Source organism: Delphinapterus leucas, chromosome 5 (genome assembly GCF_059928025.1).
Source record: "Delphinapterus leucas isolate spDelLeu-1000000601 "Yukka" chromosome 5, BTC_Dleu_Yukka2, whole genome shotgun sequence".
NCBI classification, from domain to species: Eukaryota; Metazoa; Chordata; class Mammalia; order Artiodactyla; family Monodontidae; genus Delphinapterus; species Delphinapterus leucas.
In genome coordinates this window covers 69,329,670-69,347,521 of record NC_143133.1, presented here as the reverse complement: position 1 = coordinate 69,347,521, position 17,852 = coordinate 69,329,670, and the positions used below count along the sequence as shown (strand labels likewise).

At 35.4% G+C, this 17,852-nt stretch overlaps 1 protein-coding gene across 1 annotated transcript in view; it reads left to right on the top strand.

Moving 5' to 3' along the window:
• GABRA2 (gamma-aminobutyric acid type A receptor subunit alpha2) overlaps positions 1-16,938 on the top strand; it is a 115,723-nt gene extending 98,785 nt beyond the window's left edge. Inside the window, exons 8-10 of the mRNA XM_022565004.3 lie at positions 6,402-6,604; positions 12,133-12,312; positions 16,503-16,938. Coding sequence (XP_022420712.2) covers positions 6,402-6,604; positions 12,133-12,312; positions 16,503-16,799 — 680 coding nt within the window. The 3' untranslated portion in view covers positions 16,800-16,938. The remainder of the gene's footprint in view (positions 1-6,401; positions 6,605-12,132; positions 12,313-16,502) is intronic.
• The last annotated feature ends 914 nt before the right edge of the window (positions 16,939-17,852 follow it).

Genomic DNA, 17,852 nt, shown 5'->3' with positions numbered 1-17,852 from the left:
ATGTGCATTCTTTAGGTGCAGGAATCCCTGCTATTTTGTTCATTGGTATGTTCCCAGTGCCTACAAAAAGTACCTGCAGTAAGAAGGTACTCAATAATTTAAGAGAAGAAATAGGATTTAACTAGGTAAAAAAGAAGGATGTGTGACAAGGAAAAGATTCTAGGGAGAGGAAACCATGTGTTGCCCAAACTGACAGAATATGAAAATGACTTCATTCTGATCGCAGAGGCCTTTCATTGAGAAAGGGACATCAAGATACAAAGGGTTTGGGGAAACGGATATGAGTTTTGATTTATTAAATCCATGATGTATTCAGGTAATCATAAAGAAAACTTTGTAATCCCTCACAGTGTTGTCTACATTATAATTAACCTTTCGATCATGTTCTTCTAGATTATAATCAATAGTTCACAAATTTTAAATTAGTGGAATTTGAGATAATTAGGTTTTAGGACAATGATATGCTCTCCAAGTTCTAATTTCCGTCTCTAACACATAGGAGTTTCAACTTTTTTGTTATTCAGATGTAGTACAGTTATGCGTTAAAATTTCAACCTTAAAAATAAACTAAAATCACAACCTTTCATACTGCACTTATACTGTATTTGTAAATGTTATTATTATCATTTTTCGGGGAAAGGGGTGATTATTGTTTTGTCCATTGGGCTGAAGGGGCAGGCAGGGGTGGGGTGGGGAATCCACCATTTTGTTTCCAGGATGTCTGTTGTTTCTGCCATTTCTAGCAGTAGCCAGCAGGTGGTATCAAACAATTTTACATTTCTGTTCTATTGCAGTTTTTGTGCCTGTCTGGTTTCTGACACTTCTTCCTAACTTCCTAACTTCCCACACCCTAACCACAAACAAGCATTTGATGGGGATAAAGGTCTCAAGGAGTATTTTATTTTATTTTTCTGATTTAAATATGCCCTGACTTTGCTTTCAGAGTGATGTTTTTTTTCTCACACACACTGAGGTGTCTTTTTTATAACAGAGGCATTGCTTTGCATGCAGTAACTCATTTGGTTGCTATAACAACAGGATGGGAAAACACTATACCTAATCCCCACTTTACAAATGAGGAAATTGTGGAACGAAGAGGCTAGGAAATTTCCCTAAGGTCACAAAATTAGAATTCAGGCATCTGGCCTTGGAGCCCACAGTCTCAGTCTCTGTGCTGAAATCATTTCCCCTGATTTGATTTTCTCCTTTCAGTGTATATTTTCACTCAATACTTAGCATTTCTTTACTTTGACACCATTTTCTCAGCTACTATGAGTTGAGGTTTTGGGCACCTACACCTTGAAATAAATATTACACAGAATAAAATCAGAATATAAAATAGCTATACATTAGATATTGTCTGTGTATGGGAAATGGTCGCATAGTTTTCACATATATGCATAGAATTTTAGTGCTGAAAGCACTTTAAAATACCTACCTTTTATTTTACTGAAAAAGCAACTTAGGCTTCCCAAAGAAGCATTGGGATTTGGTGGTCACACAGAGGTGATAAGGGAAGACACAAGTCTGTTAAAGTAATGTTGTGGGAACATTCATTTATGGAGGCCCTACTAGGTATAGAAGAATGCCCATTGTTGGGAGATGGGCTTGTGGAAGGTTTGTGAGGTTTCTAGCTAAGTGCAGCTCTTTAATTCTTAGCTCTTCTATCTACAGTGTAATGGGACCAGGCTAGACTCAACTAGCAGGCAGAAAAGCTGACATATGAGAATCTTACCCCTCCAGTAAAAGGAAAAAAGGGAAGGAAGGGAGGGAAGGAGGAAGGAGCTTATAGTCCATGTTAACAATTTTAATGTCAAGTTTCCACAATCAGACGAAAGAAAATAAAATTTAGATATAGGGAAGATTTGAATATGGTGAAAAAGAGCCTCATAGTAGATTCATATTGAAATTGCTACAACATTTTATTGGCTTGAATGACTAGACTCAAATCTAATTTTAAGCTAGCAGTATAGACTTAGAATCATAGTTAAATTTATAGTTGGCCATAATTTGAACATGCATTTTTTGTAGATTTTCTTTAAGTTAGTCAACACTAATGTATATATCAGTCGTTCCCAGGAATTCACACTTGAATTAGAAAAGATTAAAAGTCATTAAGTATCTCTTGTTTAAATCAAAAATTTTGTATTTTTTCTTATCACAGAAGCAAAGCAGGTTCACTCCAAGAAAAATTATTAAGAATGACTTTCCTTCAATGTTAATTCCCCAAAGTAACTAATATTATTGTCTTAGATTGTATCCTTAGAGATTTTTTCCTTTTATATTTACCTGATAAAATACCAAAAAAAGTAAAAGAATGAAAAGTCAGTCACAAGTCCAGTTCTGTTTCATCATTCCAGACCATGTGCTATCTTCTCCCCTAAAGTTACCAAAGTGGTAACTTAAGATGAGTGTCTTTTCTGATTTTTTTTTTACTAAGTTCATGCAGTATATCTATATTGATGCACAAATCCATTTGTGTATATTTTCATGAATCTTGAATCATGAAACATTTTTAAGCAAAATGTATTGTAGATTTTTTGCCATCAATGTATAGCCCAACTTTATTCTTTTCAATATTGTATTGGTATTACTAATGTAGGTATTCAACAATTTATTAAACTATTTACCAAACACTGACTATGCCACTTTTGCCACTTTCTTACTTTTATAAGCAGTATTCATGTAAAGGGCCTTGTGTATCATTTACCTTTAAATATTTTTCTGCTATCATTTAAGTAAAGTAGATTTCTGATAGACGTAATAGTAATAACAACGAAAAAGAGAAGTAAAATAAATAACATTTAATAAATTCCTACAATGTTCCAGGCTTTGTGGTAAATGCATACTTAACCTTCACAATGTTCTTCTGAAGTAGATATAGTCTAAAATTCTATTTTGAAGATGAACATAATGAGAATAGTTGAGAAACTTGCTCAAAATCACACAGGCAGCAAGTAATGGAGCCAGAATTCAAACCCAAGCCATCTGATGATAAGGCCTTCTGAGGAAATATCTATACTGTTATCCAGTATTTTATACTGCCCTGGCTTATCAAGAAAGATAACTCCTAGGTCTCAGGGTAGACCCTCAAAATGTTAGAAGTGACATCACCAAAAACTGTGGAATAAGAAATACTAAAATCCCACATCTTCATAAAAGCAATAAGAAACTGGTAAAACTGTTAAAATCAGCTTTTTCAGAACTTTGGAAACTAGCCAACAGCTTGCAACCCTGAGTACATGTATTCAAGAAAAATGGTAGAATCTTGGTAAAGAATAGTAATCCTTATGGTGTTGCAACTTACACTAGTCCCATACCCACTCCCTACCTAAGTGGTAGTCTTGAAAATAAAGCCTGAATTCCTGGTACCAGAAGGAGGAGAATAGAGCTCATCCAAAAAGAATTGTCATTACTTCATCCGTATTATGCCTCCCTGGAAGATCTTCTCAAAAAGCTTGTTTTTATTTCATTTGACTCAGAATTCCCCCAGTGCCAAAGCTACCACCTGAAGGATGCATACTGAAAGCATTTCCAGGCAAATATTTTAGCTGCTTCTGCCTGAGGCAGTGGATAACATCTGGGGCAAACAATGGGCTAACCAAAAGGTTTGAGAGGAAAAGCTGGTGAACTAATTGTACATAAGTGATTTGAAAAGCACTGACATATTTCCTGGAATCTAGAAGACCACATGCATACATAGAGCTATGTGAATACACAAAAAAAGACTGAGGAAGCCCAAAGCGCTCCCCTCTTGTTGAGCTTGAGCCTCTATACAAGCAGGAAGTGGATGCGAAGGCAGAGTTGTAAACTGCCTGGTTGAATGATGAAGACATATCCCAACCTGCACACCGAATTACCTGACAAAGACTGAGAGTTTTTTTGGTTTCAAGTGTTTCAGCAAAAATCTATGCAATCATTAGATGACTACTAAGCTAAGAAAACAGAGACTTAAGTGGTCCCAAATGAAAAGAATACAGACTTCACAGAATTAGTTAAGAAAAGTCACTAAACAAACAGAGACAATAAATACAACAAGCAAAAATTGACAAAAGACCCTGGAGAGGGCAAGAATATGATTTCCAGAATTGCCACATTACAGTATTCAAAGTCCAGTTTACGGGCTTTCCTGGTGGCTCAGTGGTTGAGAGTCCGCCTGCCGATGCAGGGGACACGGGTTCGTGCCCCGGTCTGGGAGGATCCCACATGCCGCGGAGCGGCTGGGCCCGTGAGCCATGGCTGCTGAGCCTGCGCGTCCGGAGCCTGTGCTCCGCAACGGGAGAGGCCGCGACAGTGAGAGGCCCGCGAACCGCAAAAAAAAAAAAAATGTTGCCGAAAGAAATTAAAGTTCTAAATAAATGGAGATGATATATGTATATGTGATTTAAATGGATAGATATGTATCCCATGTTTGGGAATTGGAAGACTTAATGTAGTTAAGATGGTAATACTTCCCCAAACAAGGGATTCAATGCAATACCTATCAAAACTCCAGCGACCATTTTTGAAAAAATGAGCAACTGACCATAAAATCATAGGAAAGTGTAAGGGACCCTGAAAAGCTAAAACAAACTTAAAAAAGAATAAGAAATTTGGAGAACTCCTGCTTCCCAATTTCAGCACTTACTCTAAAGCTCTAAGTTATCAAAACTGTGAAATTTGCATAAGGACAGACGTGTAGATTAATGGAATAGAATTGAAAGTCCAGAGTAAACCCATATATCTATGATCAATTGATTTCATCAACAGTGCTAAGATCATTTAATGGGGAAAGAAAAGTCTTTTCTGCAAATGTTGCTGGGCCCACTGGCTATCCACATGAGAAAGAATGAATTTGGACGTCTACCATACACAAAAATCACCTCAAAAAGGACCAAAGACCTAAATGTAAGAACTAAAACTATAAAACTCAAAAGAAAATATAGGCCTAAATCTTTATGACCTCAGATTAGGCAACAGTCTCTTAGATATTTGTAATCCCTATTAAAGAGAATGTCAATTGCCCCACATCCTCTCCAATGCCAGGATAGTATCAATCTTTTAAGGTTTTGCTAACATTTTGCTGATAATATTGTTTTGAAAAGGTATCTCATTATTGCTTTTTTTTTCCTTGACTGCTGGTGAAGTTAAATATAGTTTCATATATTGATTCATCATTTGCATTGCCATGTATATATATGTGTGTGTGTGTGTGTGTGTGTACAGGTGGATATGGTTGTATTTGTGGGTATGTGTGGGTGTATCTGGCATGTGCTCTACCAAATTCTCGAAAAAAGACACCATCTAAAACCTTTCACAGTTTGATGCATGCAAACACAATGTATTTCTGTAAATGTGGTTTTTAATATTGACTCAGCAGCAGGTGAGATAAATTTATTTTTCTACTTTTTATCCCTACTGCTACCATCATATTCCCAGATGCATTCACTCATGATTAAATAGAATTATTGCTATTTTGAACTTCTAACTCTATGGTAAGTGAGAAAAAAGGCTGTTTTATTTATCCTAAGGGAAAGTAAAAAATAAAATATAAAAAATTTCAGTATATGAATGAACATTTCAATTGTCTTTTAATTTAATGTATCCCCTATGTACATAACTAATCCTCTCTTGAATCTCTGATAAAACAGGTAATTGTAGACATTTTGACCTGCTGATACTGTGACTGGCTTCTGAGTTATTGCTTTCTTTTTACTTAACCATTGTGACTTCCCAGACTATAGGCAGAAAAGCTTTATAATGCAAGGAATGAAATTATTTATTAAACCAACAAAGGTATATAATATACCTTTTTAGTGATTTTAATTTTATAAGGTTTGGGATTTAGATGCTTGTTTTATTTTCTGAAGATTCTAAGCTGCATTATGAAAGAAATTATGTCCTCACAATGCTAGGCAATCCAGAATTAATTTCATCCTTAGGTAGCTATACTTAGAATGAAGAACTTCTTAATCATAGTTCTATTGTGACTACTAGTGTGGATGATTGGTCGTCTGCTTAGAATGATTCAAATAAATGATGAACAAATTAATGTGAGGCTTTGTGAAAGATTTTTTTTTAATTAATGTTAACGGACAATGGGTCAATTTCAAGTCCTTCTTTCCTCATAGGAAATTCTATTTCAGTTTCACCAGTCTTTCTAACCTCAACGGTATTTAAGAGAAAAAGGAGATTCATACAAACAAAAATGGAAAATGAAAGCATTTCAGAGTCATCACTTCAAAACGTATAATAGCCATTTACAATAATTAACTTCACACTGTTTTCTTTCTGAAGATTTTTGTTTGCTTTTTTAATGGCTAGAGGTGGCACTGAAAGTACCTTTGGGAAAGAAAAAAAAAGTATTTCCAATGCTGTCCTGCTGGTATTTGTTGACGTTTTTGCTTCCTATCTTTCTGCAGGAGTAACAACTGTTCTAACAATGACAACTCTAAGCATCAGTGCTCGGAATTCTCTCCCCAAAGTGGCTTATGCAACTGCCATGGACTGGTTTATTGCTGTTTGTTATGCATTTGTGTTCTCTGCCCTAATTGAATTTGCAACTGTTAATTACTTCACCAAAAGAGGATGGGCTTGGGATGGAAAGAGTGTAGTAAATGACAAGGTAAGTGAGAACTTCCTTCTCACCGTGATTAAGAGAATCCTCCAACAGATTTAGCTTGCAACAGATACTGTTCCTCAAAACTGACATTAAGAACATTCAAACATAAAAGATTTCTTTCAAAGTACGCTCTTGCCTGAAATCCTTTAGGAGTGCTGGTAGTATTACTTCCGTTAAAACCACTTCCTAGCATCTTTTGAGCTCTGTGTGTCAGGCACTGTGCTAAGTTTTTTAGATATGTTCTCTCATGTAATCTTTACAACTTTATAACTAGGGTTTCTTTTTAATTCTCATTTTTTTCTGATGAAGAAGCTATGGATGGCTTAGTGAGGTTATTTACGTGCTCAAGCTCACACAAGTTAATAAGTATACTTAAACCCAGATCTGCCTGACCATTAAATTCATGCTCTTAACCACGCTGGTTTATAGGAAAAAGATTTGGAAAAGAAAAGTGGGCATTAACTTTCCCAGTTATAGAATTTTAGGCCCTATCAAGTGGGCTGAGTTACTCTTCACCTACCCCCATCTCTGTTGCTTGGATGTAAGAGACTGGCAGCATCGTAATCTCTCCCATGTTGTATGGAATAAGTAACTAGGTAGGAATGCCTAGACATTTTAAGTTGCTCCTGCAGTCTATAAGAGAAAAAGTATTTGTTTTGAAGATTAACTTCTTTGGTAATTATTTCAGGTGTCTATTTTTAGGTTTCAAGTACTGAAGGAAGTGGGAGTTTTGTGCATTGATAAATAGCCATTTCCTTTCTTAGTCTATAGATTATTATTCATCTGTCTTAAGAGGAGGTTTTGTATATGTCACAATGAGATATAAAGTAGTCTTAATAATAGTAAAAAGTTCTACTTGGAGGGCTCCTTTTTAATAAAATATCTACCTGAATACCCTTCCATTAAATTTGGAATAACATACTTGCTGATTTTCCTTTTCAGTTATTTGAATATAAAATTTTTTTCAAATTTCTATGACAATATTGCAGTTAAAGCGTACAAACAGTTGATGTTATAGTTTAAAAGTCTTGCTCTTTTTCCCTAATTTTGTAAACTGTATAAGTTCTCATAAGACTGCTGGTTTATTTCATTTTATAAGCTATGTTTTGTATACTAATAGCCAATGAGTAAATATTAAAGGGAATCTGATTAATTTTCCATGCTTAACTTCTAGGTTATTTTACCATTTCCATTGCATTTTACTGTTGATTGATGTTGTCATTCCCCATAAAATATACTGCTTTTCCATTGCTATCTATGCAATTACTCCTTTTTATATTAGTTACACATGCACTTTCATACTAACTTTTTTTGAAGATAAAATGCTTTGTAAATATGTCACAAAAGATAAATAGTGGTTTGTAGTGTAAATGCCCTGTGTAGAAATATACTGATATATTATTTTTAATGCGATGAGGGTGTCAATCAAATTGATATTGTGATTTGGCATATCAAATAATATGCCTTCTCACCCCCTGAACTTGGAAAAGAGAAGTACCTATAAATGCGAAAAACACATTCTTGATAATGCATTCTAAAAGCAATAACCTACTACTGATGAATACTGGATTTAACTCCACCCACATAGCAGATCACACATAGTGAAGCTAAATCTAGGTTGAAATTATTTATGTTCCAACCTAATTTGCAGGAAAACAACTAACAAATTTGTATTATTTCAGTAATAAGTGATTCAAGTTCAGTGGATAAGTTAAAGGGAACATTATATCAGGCACCTTGCTTGTTCTTAATCACTTTTCCACAGCTAGAGTGCCAAGCACAGTGCCAGTCACTTAGTAGGCACTTCAGAAAGTTTTGCTGAATAAAAGAATAAATAAGTTTCTGATATTAGATCTGGCAATGTAATACCAATGAGAAGACTTCTTTGCCTTCATGGAAAGACTTTTAAAACTTTACAGTGGTGAATTTATCAATGGGTACTCAATCCATTTTCATGATTGAAATGAATCTGGGGAGGTATTTCCTAAACCTACCTTGGAAGTAACCAGGTCCTTAGAACTAAAAGGAAATCTAGTATAGTGCCCCAAACTAGCACATATGCCTAAAAAAAATATTTCAGTGCAATTTACCTCTGCTTTAGTTATCCTTAGATTTAATTAAGTGGAGAACAATAATTTTCCTGAAATACAAAGTTTTTATCCATCAGCCAAACTGGCATCCTTTCAGTTTAACCAGACTGGAGGAAGTCCTCTTTTTTGAAGTTAGTAAACATGAGTAAATGCACTTAAATTATCTGTCAATCCAAAGAGTATATAAAAAGTTATTAAAGGTTTGTTAACTGGCAAGTATTAATTTGTCTCATAAGAATAATCACTCAGAGATTCATATTAATATTATATGTTTGAAAGAAAGAGATATGTATTTAACATACAGTTTTCATGTAGATTGTGCTCTGTTGATCTTTAAAGTTAGTTTTTGCAAATAAATAAATAAATCCACTCACTTCATATTCAAGACACATTTGAGCCCTCTATTAGAAGACAAAGCCTACCTTGCTCTGTGATCTTGCACAAGTGTGTACACTATACCTTTAGCCTAAGGTGTGAAATTAGTCAACAAAATTTTATCATTCTAAAAATGTAGTGGTGGATCAAATAATCTAACTTATATGGAAGGGCAAATATTTATGCCCTTCCATATAAGAAAATATCTACTTATGCAACCCCCCAAGTTCTTCCGGAACCTTCTCTTACACCCAGTGTTCTTCCACTTCCTCAAGACTTCCACCCCATCTCTTGATTCTTTTCTTCTTGTTCCTTTTTCAATCTTGAAGCATCAGTTATTATTTTCTTCTCTTACTTCTTCAAAGCTATCTTCTCCTTTTCAACTGTCTCCTTGCTTTAAGTTTCTGAAGATGCTTAATATGTTATTTATCATAAAGGCAAAACCAAAACTCTCTCCAGATTGTATGTCACCCATTTCCCCATTATCAGATTCCACCCTCTTTTTCTCCATTCAAGCTTTTTGAAAACATTGCTTATAATGTGTATGTTCTCACTTCTAGTTTCTCAGCTCACTGTAATTCTTTCCATTCATTGTCCTATAACTGAAGGACAGCAACGACCTCTACATTTTCAGGTAAGATAATTTTCCATTCTTAAGGGATCCCCATTGAATCCATTGAATACTGTTATACTCCAAGATTCCATTTCAGGTCCAAGTCAGCAACTTTTTCTCTTCTGTTAGGCCTTTAAAACAGGCCTTAGAATATCAACTTCCTTCCTCAAATCTTGGCAGCTACCACTATTCATTCTGTTCTTTGAGATTCTTTGCCTGAGTTCAGAGTAGATCCAATCTCCTTAGCATCTGCTGTTGTTTATCCCCAAAATAGTCATTTACATTTATTTTCTGTTTTTGTTTTTACCATTCATATGTGATTCTCACTTAAAGGATTTTACTGACAATACTTGTAGGAATGTCAGCAACACTAAGCACACTGTTTATTATTTATTATATCCAAATAGGTAAAACCCACTCATCTTCAGCACATATACCAATCCTCAGGAAATTTCTGAACACTTGCTCCCCACACCCCTGAATAATTAGATCACTTTATAAGTGTGTATAGTATCCTGCTCATTTCCATTTAATTCTTTATCACAGTTTGTAATTGCATGCTTATATACCACCTCCTTCACTGATCATGATAACAATGACCATGTTTATTTTAATAAATCATTTATCCTTGTCCCTTCGCACAGGGCCTAGTATATATTAGTTGCTCAATAAATATGGTATGAATTAATGAAGTATAACCAAATCACAACTACAGCCAACACCTTTATCTTACCTTCCACAGTTATTATCTACAGCTATACTCCATACCTTTCTTTTAACTTCCAAGCTCATATATCCAACCTGTTCCCTAGGCATTTCTACATGAATATGACATTTCAGTCTTTACATATCTCTTTTAAAAGGTGAAAGAAACAACAAACAAACAAAAAATCTCCTAAATGCCTACATTTTTTTTTTCATATATACCTCAGTTCATGGCAAAACCTAATCTCAGAAACCAACAACTTGGAAGTTACCCTTAAGACCTAATCAGTCATTGAATGATGTCCATTCTCCTACCTATATGTCATAGACCATGCCCTTGCCTCTCTCATTATTTTGAGACTCTTTATTCCTCATTATCTCTAAATCATGTCTCCCTTTAATCCATCCTCTACAGTAGTGCCAGAGTTATCTTTCTAAAACAGAAATCTGTTCATTTAATTTTTCAGCTCTTTAATGCATTTTTGAAAGCAATTCTTCAAGCAGCTCAGCTAATATGGTCCAAATATATAGCCTTCTCATATATTTGTTTACATAATAAATAATAAGAAATTTTGTGTGTGTGTAATTTATTGTGCACTTACTACTATGTGCCTGGGAATATCTCCATGTTAGAAATGAGGAAATATAAGATTGGTCAAGTAAAGTTACTTGCTCAGGATCACACATCTAATAAGTGGTGAATCCAAGATTGAACACAGGTCTAAAGTCCATGCTTATATGCTTCCTCTAGCCATTAAAAACATCTCCCAATTCCATGCCCTTACACATCTCCATGGCATTAGATGTGTTCAGCCCTCTTGCTAAAATGCCCTCTCCTTTCTTTTCCAACTGATGAACTACTTATTCCTTCAAATCTATCCAATTGTATCTAATTGCCATCCCCCCATTATCCTTCTACAGTACCTGGCATGAATTTCTTTTATGTAACCTCATTAAATTATACTTTTATTATAAACAAATCTGTTTCTAACAGTAGGTTACCTGATCTAAGAGGATAATAGTTTTGTCTTATTCATTATTTCTCTGCCAATACCTGACATAGCATTTAGCACATAGTTTATTTGAATTAAATTTTTAAAAATACCTTTTGTCTCGAGATTGTTTTTATTTCTAAATCTGAGTCAGTGGTTCTACACTGGCCAAGAAAAGCATATTCTCTGGAAATACACTATATATTAAATTACTTGAAATATAGGCATAGCACCATAATATCCAAACTAACATGAAATGTGCCATTGTTTTGTGATTCACTCCATGCAATTCATAGAAAACATTGTATTTCAGGTGTTTTTATTCATTTATATGCATTTTTAAACATCATGCCTTGTTCCAAAAGCATTTCAGGCAGTTTACCAAAAGAATGCATGTACTTAAATTATTATAATAAGATATAGATAGAAGTAGAAAATCAGGATGAAGGAAAATAGACTGCAGATATGTCCACCATTTGGGCCAGAACATTAACTGTAGTTCATAGCTAGATTATGCTGAGATTCAAATCTTGAGCTTCTTGGCTATGAGAGTAAACCATGGGGGAAACTTATCTTTCTTTAACCAAAAAATGGATGTATAAATTTCCTCAGAAAGAACGACTGTCCTACACTAAAAATCTTTTTTAAACAATATCATATGGGTTTGATATTAGGGAAATTTGGGTGCTATTGCAAGTAATGTCAACATTTTCCCAGTAAAAGCAGTAATGAATTTTATATTGATGTTTCTTGTAGTCCCCTTCAATAAAAGCTGAAGGCATTACATTAATATACAACTCAGTGAAGGCAATTCTTCAAGGAGCTAAGCTAATATGGTCCAAGTATATAGCTTTCTCATGGCCCAGTTTAATCCAAGGAAAGACTTTAGAGTACTTAGAGAAGTGGATGGACTGTATAACCTTCAAACAATCTTCTGTAAGTATCACTTTTCTCAGTCAGGATGGTTAGCAGACAGTTAACAATAGCATCTGACAAGGGAGCATGTTGTTGTTTTACAAGTAATGGGCTTTCTAGTAGCCACAATGACTGTAAAAAAGCAACATGGTATGTAGAAAGAGCATAAATTTGCCACTTTGTAAACCTGGGGTTTTCTCCAAAGACTGTTGTATTTAGTGTTGTATTTATGAGAGCTCCATTTCCTTATTCTAAGCTCTATTTCCTTATTCAGTCTCTGAGATTCTTTCCAACTCTGAAACTATGTGATTGTTATTTTCATTTATATCCTAGGTCACTTCACTACTAGGTGTCTATATTTTAGCTAAAGCATTTGCTCAATTTACTAACACTTCATTTTATCTAATACTCCAAGAAAACCAAAACTGGTTTGCCACGATGATGTAAGATGTTTTGATTTCTGTAATCAGGAATTTTCCAGACTTAAAATTTTAATTATATATTTAGACACTCTAATAAAGTAATAACCTCAGAATATTCTGATTCTTATAAAATGTCATTTAAAAAATAGAAAGTTTAGGGCTTCCCTGGTGGCGCAGTGGTTGAGAGTCCGCCTAACGATGAAGGGGACACGGGTTCGTGCCCCAGTCCGGGAGGAACCCACATGCCGTGGAGCGGCTGGGCCTGTGAGCCATGGCCGCTGAGCCTGCGCGTCCGGAGCCTGTGCTCCGCAACGGGAGAGGCCACAACAGTGAGAGGCCCGCGTACCGCAAAAAAAAAAAAAAAAAAGAAAGTTTAATTAGTATGGGTTATCTTCCCTTTTCATTCCACTTAAGTAACAGCATCCACTGATTCTAAAGCAGCATAATTTACTTTTTTTCCCCAGATAATGTATAAAAATAAATCATTTGCTGTTTTAGTGTATAGTCATATTTTCCCACTTCCCTCTTATATGTCTCAATCACAAGTGAAACAGTTTCCACAAACGTGGAAATTCCACAGCATTGTTTTTCAGTTGAGCTTATTTTATTATTTCTCAGTCTCCTACATCTATAGATGCTGAAATTGAGGACTTTCAGGATAATTACATAATAGAATTGCAGAACACACTATTAGAATCTATTTCTATTAATCTAATAAATGGTTATTGTATTCTATAAAATACATTATATGCTTATATACATTATATATATATATATATATATATATATATTATCACAGTAATCATTCTAGTAGATGTCATTCATTTATCATGAAGCAAACATTTTTTGAGCCTGCCCTGTGCCAGGAACTTTGTTAGGAATTCTGCATTGCCCAATCTCTGCAATTCGATATCATTTTAAGTGATGTTTAGGTATAATTGAAATAATAACAATATAAACACTATGTGTCAGAATTTTATGGGTTAAAAAGTCCTTTTAGAAGGTTGACCTAGTAATATATACTTCAATTGGAAAATCTTGAGAAAAAGATACTCACAAGCTTCCTCAGAGGTAGTCACGAGGCATGCTCCAAGCAGAGGTTTGAAAACCACACACATTTGAGTTTGTGTGCTTTTTTAGCCACTTAGTAGACAGGAGACCTGGTCATGTCACAAAACCTCTTTAGCTTCTGTTTCTGATTTTGTAACTTGGGGTTACAACATAGAACTTACTTCTTATCCAGTAGTGAATTTTGTCAGCAATGACACCCTTAGGCTTAACACTCAACCTGACACATCCTAGGGCTCACAGGGTGTTAGTTATCATTGCTACCAGTTAGATGCTTGAGGATTACCCTCCATGTGTAACATGGGAAAAGCTGTTTTATAGCTTTCATAAAGCTACAAATGGTAATCCCTTACCCCTTTTCCTTTTTTGCTCCAGCCAGTTCTGGAAGAATGCCTTAACAGCAAGGGAAAGAGGTGAGGGAGAAACCCAGTGTCAGTGAAGGACAGGAAATGTGAGCCTGTTTACAGACCCTCCTGGGCTTTCAGAGGCCCTTTGTTATCTTATTTTACTTGGACATTGTGAGATACTGATACTTGAAATTCTGTTCTAGGTCAGTTGGTCCTATAAATCTGTTGATTTACACTATTCACTATTTTGGATAATTCATTGCTGGCTCAAATTTGTTTGCATTTAGATAACTAGCAATGAGTTTGTATTAATACAGAAGTGCAGTTAAATAGTTTTCCAGGTTTCATTAAATATTATTATTTAATGTTGAGTAAATATTTTCAGGTTTTGTTAATTTGGTTACATATTACCTGCCTACTTCATGGAAGGAATCATGCTAAGGTTATAATGGTGAACAAGACAGAAATAGCGCAAGCCTTCAATGAACTTAGATTCTAAAAGGAAAGGAAGATGTCAGTCAAATAATCACACAACTAAAGAAAGAATTTACTCATTTTGAAAAATGACATGATGGAAGTAAACTGAGTGCTCTAAAAGAGTATAGATGGGGAGCCAGGATGACATTAGATAGAGTGGTTAGGAAGTACTTTCTGAGGAAATGACACTTCAACCAAGACTACAATATGAGAGGGTATTGATCATGTGGAAAATGGGATGCAGGGAAGCCATTCCAGGATGAGGAAGTGAAACCACTAGGTGGCATTTCAGGGGACTCCGAGCTCTGGTTCTTTATGTCTCAGTGCAGAAAGAATTAAGTGAGAGACAAAGAGGTAGATAAGACGTGATGTATTAGAATAGGATGCTTGTGAGGCTTACAAGCAGGCAGGCCAGAGGGTGCTGTGCCCCAAGAACTTAGCAGGCTACAGTTTTATAATCAAAGGAACAGTGGGAGGGGGAAAAAACCCCTTCTTCCTCATTCTTGAGTAGATGTCATGCTTCTATCATCAATTCCTCCTCCATGTCAGGCAGGGGAGTTTTCTTGTCCCTACATGGTCAAGCTGGGACTGTCATGCCTCAATGGAAATGAGCAAAAAGGCAGTAACTTGTGCTAAAAATGTGAAATCATCTCAGGTTTTAGTATGTCACCTTTCCTTATATTTTTGTTTTTAGTGTGCATATAGGAATGTGTCCTAGGAAACATTAATTTACTGAGCTCACTGGGCAGGATGTGGGTCTCATGCCACCATTGTTTTATTGTTTTGGGACATGTCTCGTGCTTCTGTTTCATGGTTTTGTTGCTAAGCAAGCCTGCTTGGTTTCGTGGCTAAGCAAACCTACTTTCTAGAGTGTTCCTTAACTTACAGGAGTCTCCCATAATTTTTTCTTTACTTACAGTCCCCTAGTGGGATTAACTATTTAATTACCTACTTTGTCCCTTTACTCTGGCCCTATCAGAAGTAGCATAGCCAAAGGCATCAAACAAAGAAGTCCTCCAAATGCAAGTTATTTCAGTGAGACTGGTATATAATGAACAAAAAAAGACACCATGGCAGGAAGTGTTGATTTTATTCTAAGTTCCATGAGATGGTATTTAAGAGATTTAAGCAGACGGGTGACCCCATCCAATTTATGTCTTTAAAAAGTCCCCATGGGGGTTGTAGTTTGACTAATGATTGGATGAGGTCAAGCCAAGTGGAAGAGTACAAAGGAATGCTGCTTGGTCCAGGCAGGAGAAAACTGTGACCCAGACTAAAGTGGGTGAGAACTGAACTGGGAAGTATAAGGAGAAACATGTTGTGGATGAGCTAGGCAGAAATCCAAAAGTTTGTATTTCATCTTCCATCTATGTTCTTAGTATTTATTACACTAACATCTGTATATGGATACAATTTCCTACTATCTGAGTAAAACATTACTGTATGATTTTGACATGAAGGGGAGAAATCCTGTTATCAAGTTAAAGAAATTAAATTATTAATTCAAAATTTGAGGTCATTCACTGTAGATGATCATTCCTCATGTTAAATTATGTCTACATTTCATTTACTCATTCACACATTCATTCAACAAATATTTGAGTGAGTTGTAAGAGTCAAAAATGTGTCATTTGTTAAAGTTGTATTTTTGATTGTCAGTGTTCCATGTAAACAACAAGAAAATGGTTCTCCAGGAAAATGATATCATTGATTTACTCTGGGGGTTTCCTCTCCCTCATGGTTTTAGGACTTAATAAACTACATTTATTTCCCTAAATTCCTTCTTTCTAATGGATAATGATGCTTATCAAGATACTTCAGAATTTGAACTGGAGTTTGGAAAATATTAAGAAGCAGTCTCAACCCACATTCTGTTAATTCTTGTATTTTTCAATAGAAAAAAGAAAAAGCCTCTGTCATGATACAGAACAATGCTTATGCAGTGGCAGTTGCCAATTATGCCCCGAATCTTTCAAAAGACCCAGTTCTCTCCACCATCTCCAAGAGTGCAACCACGCCAGAACCCAACAAGAAGCCGGAAAACAAGCCAGCTGAAGCCAAGAAAACTTTCAACAGTGTTAGCAAAATTGACAGAATGTCTAGAATAGTTTTCCCAGTTTTGTTTGGTACATTTAATTTAGTTTACTGGGCTACATACTTAAACAGAGAACCTGTATTAGGGGTCAGTCCTTGAATCTAGACACAGGTTGTCTTTGGGATGTATAGCAACATTAAACCTGGTTTGTTTTGCCATGTACAGTCTGACTAATAACTGCTAATTTGTGAACCAACATGTACAGTATGTATATAGCAACATAGCTTATAGACCTCTAATAGAGACACGCATTTGCTAACTTGTGGTACTGCAGGCAGAAAGCACCCCATGCCCAAAAAGCCATTGCCTTTTTAAAAGATTTACCCTAGGAACTGGTTTAAAGTGGATTTCAGATGACCTGATTTATTTTCTCTTTTCCTAACAGCGATGAAAATGGAGATCCTACACCACATTTTATGGACCCTTTTGATTTAGGTCTTACATAGGAGTATTTTCTACTGTTGCCTAACTATAACGTAAGGTAACATTGTCGTTCCAAGATGAATTCCTCTAAATAACAGAACCTCATATCTGCAACATCAGTTCCCTTCCCAAGTGCTCAGAATCCCTGCTAGTATAATTGGAAGCTTAGTACACATCAGAAGAAAAACTAGAGATTTGAAATCAGCTTTTAATTACCCTGTATAGTGTCCATAGCCATGTACATATTACAGCATGACAAATTCAAATAATTATGAGTCACCCTGACAGGATGTTCATTATGCCTAGAATTTAATAACTATTGGAATGTCGTGGACATGACATTTTTAGCATTAGAGTTTATTTGAAAGTAATAATTGAAATCCTACAGATTATTTTAATCATTGGAAACTACCTTAAATTTAAAAAAAAAGACAATAAATAGGTCTTACTCTTTCCAGTATGTGTTGTATTGAAATCGATCAGCTAAATTTTCTTGGTGCTGGAGACTGGAAAAAACATCCAGTTTGGCTGCTGTGGAGCAACATTCATACTGGATTAGAAAATTGTGCCAAAAACTCCCATCAATGAGAATTCATAGGTGTCACAGAATATATATAAGCACTTATATGATTCTCTCCTTTCCTGTTTACTGCAAATTCTGCCTTAAGGCTTCTTTTCATCAGGACTCAGAAGCCACTAATTACAAAGGAAAGGGCAGTTAACTGGCAC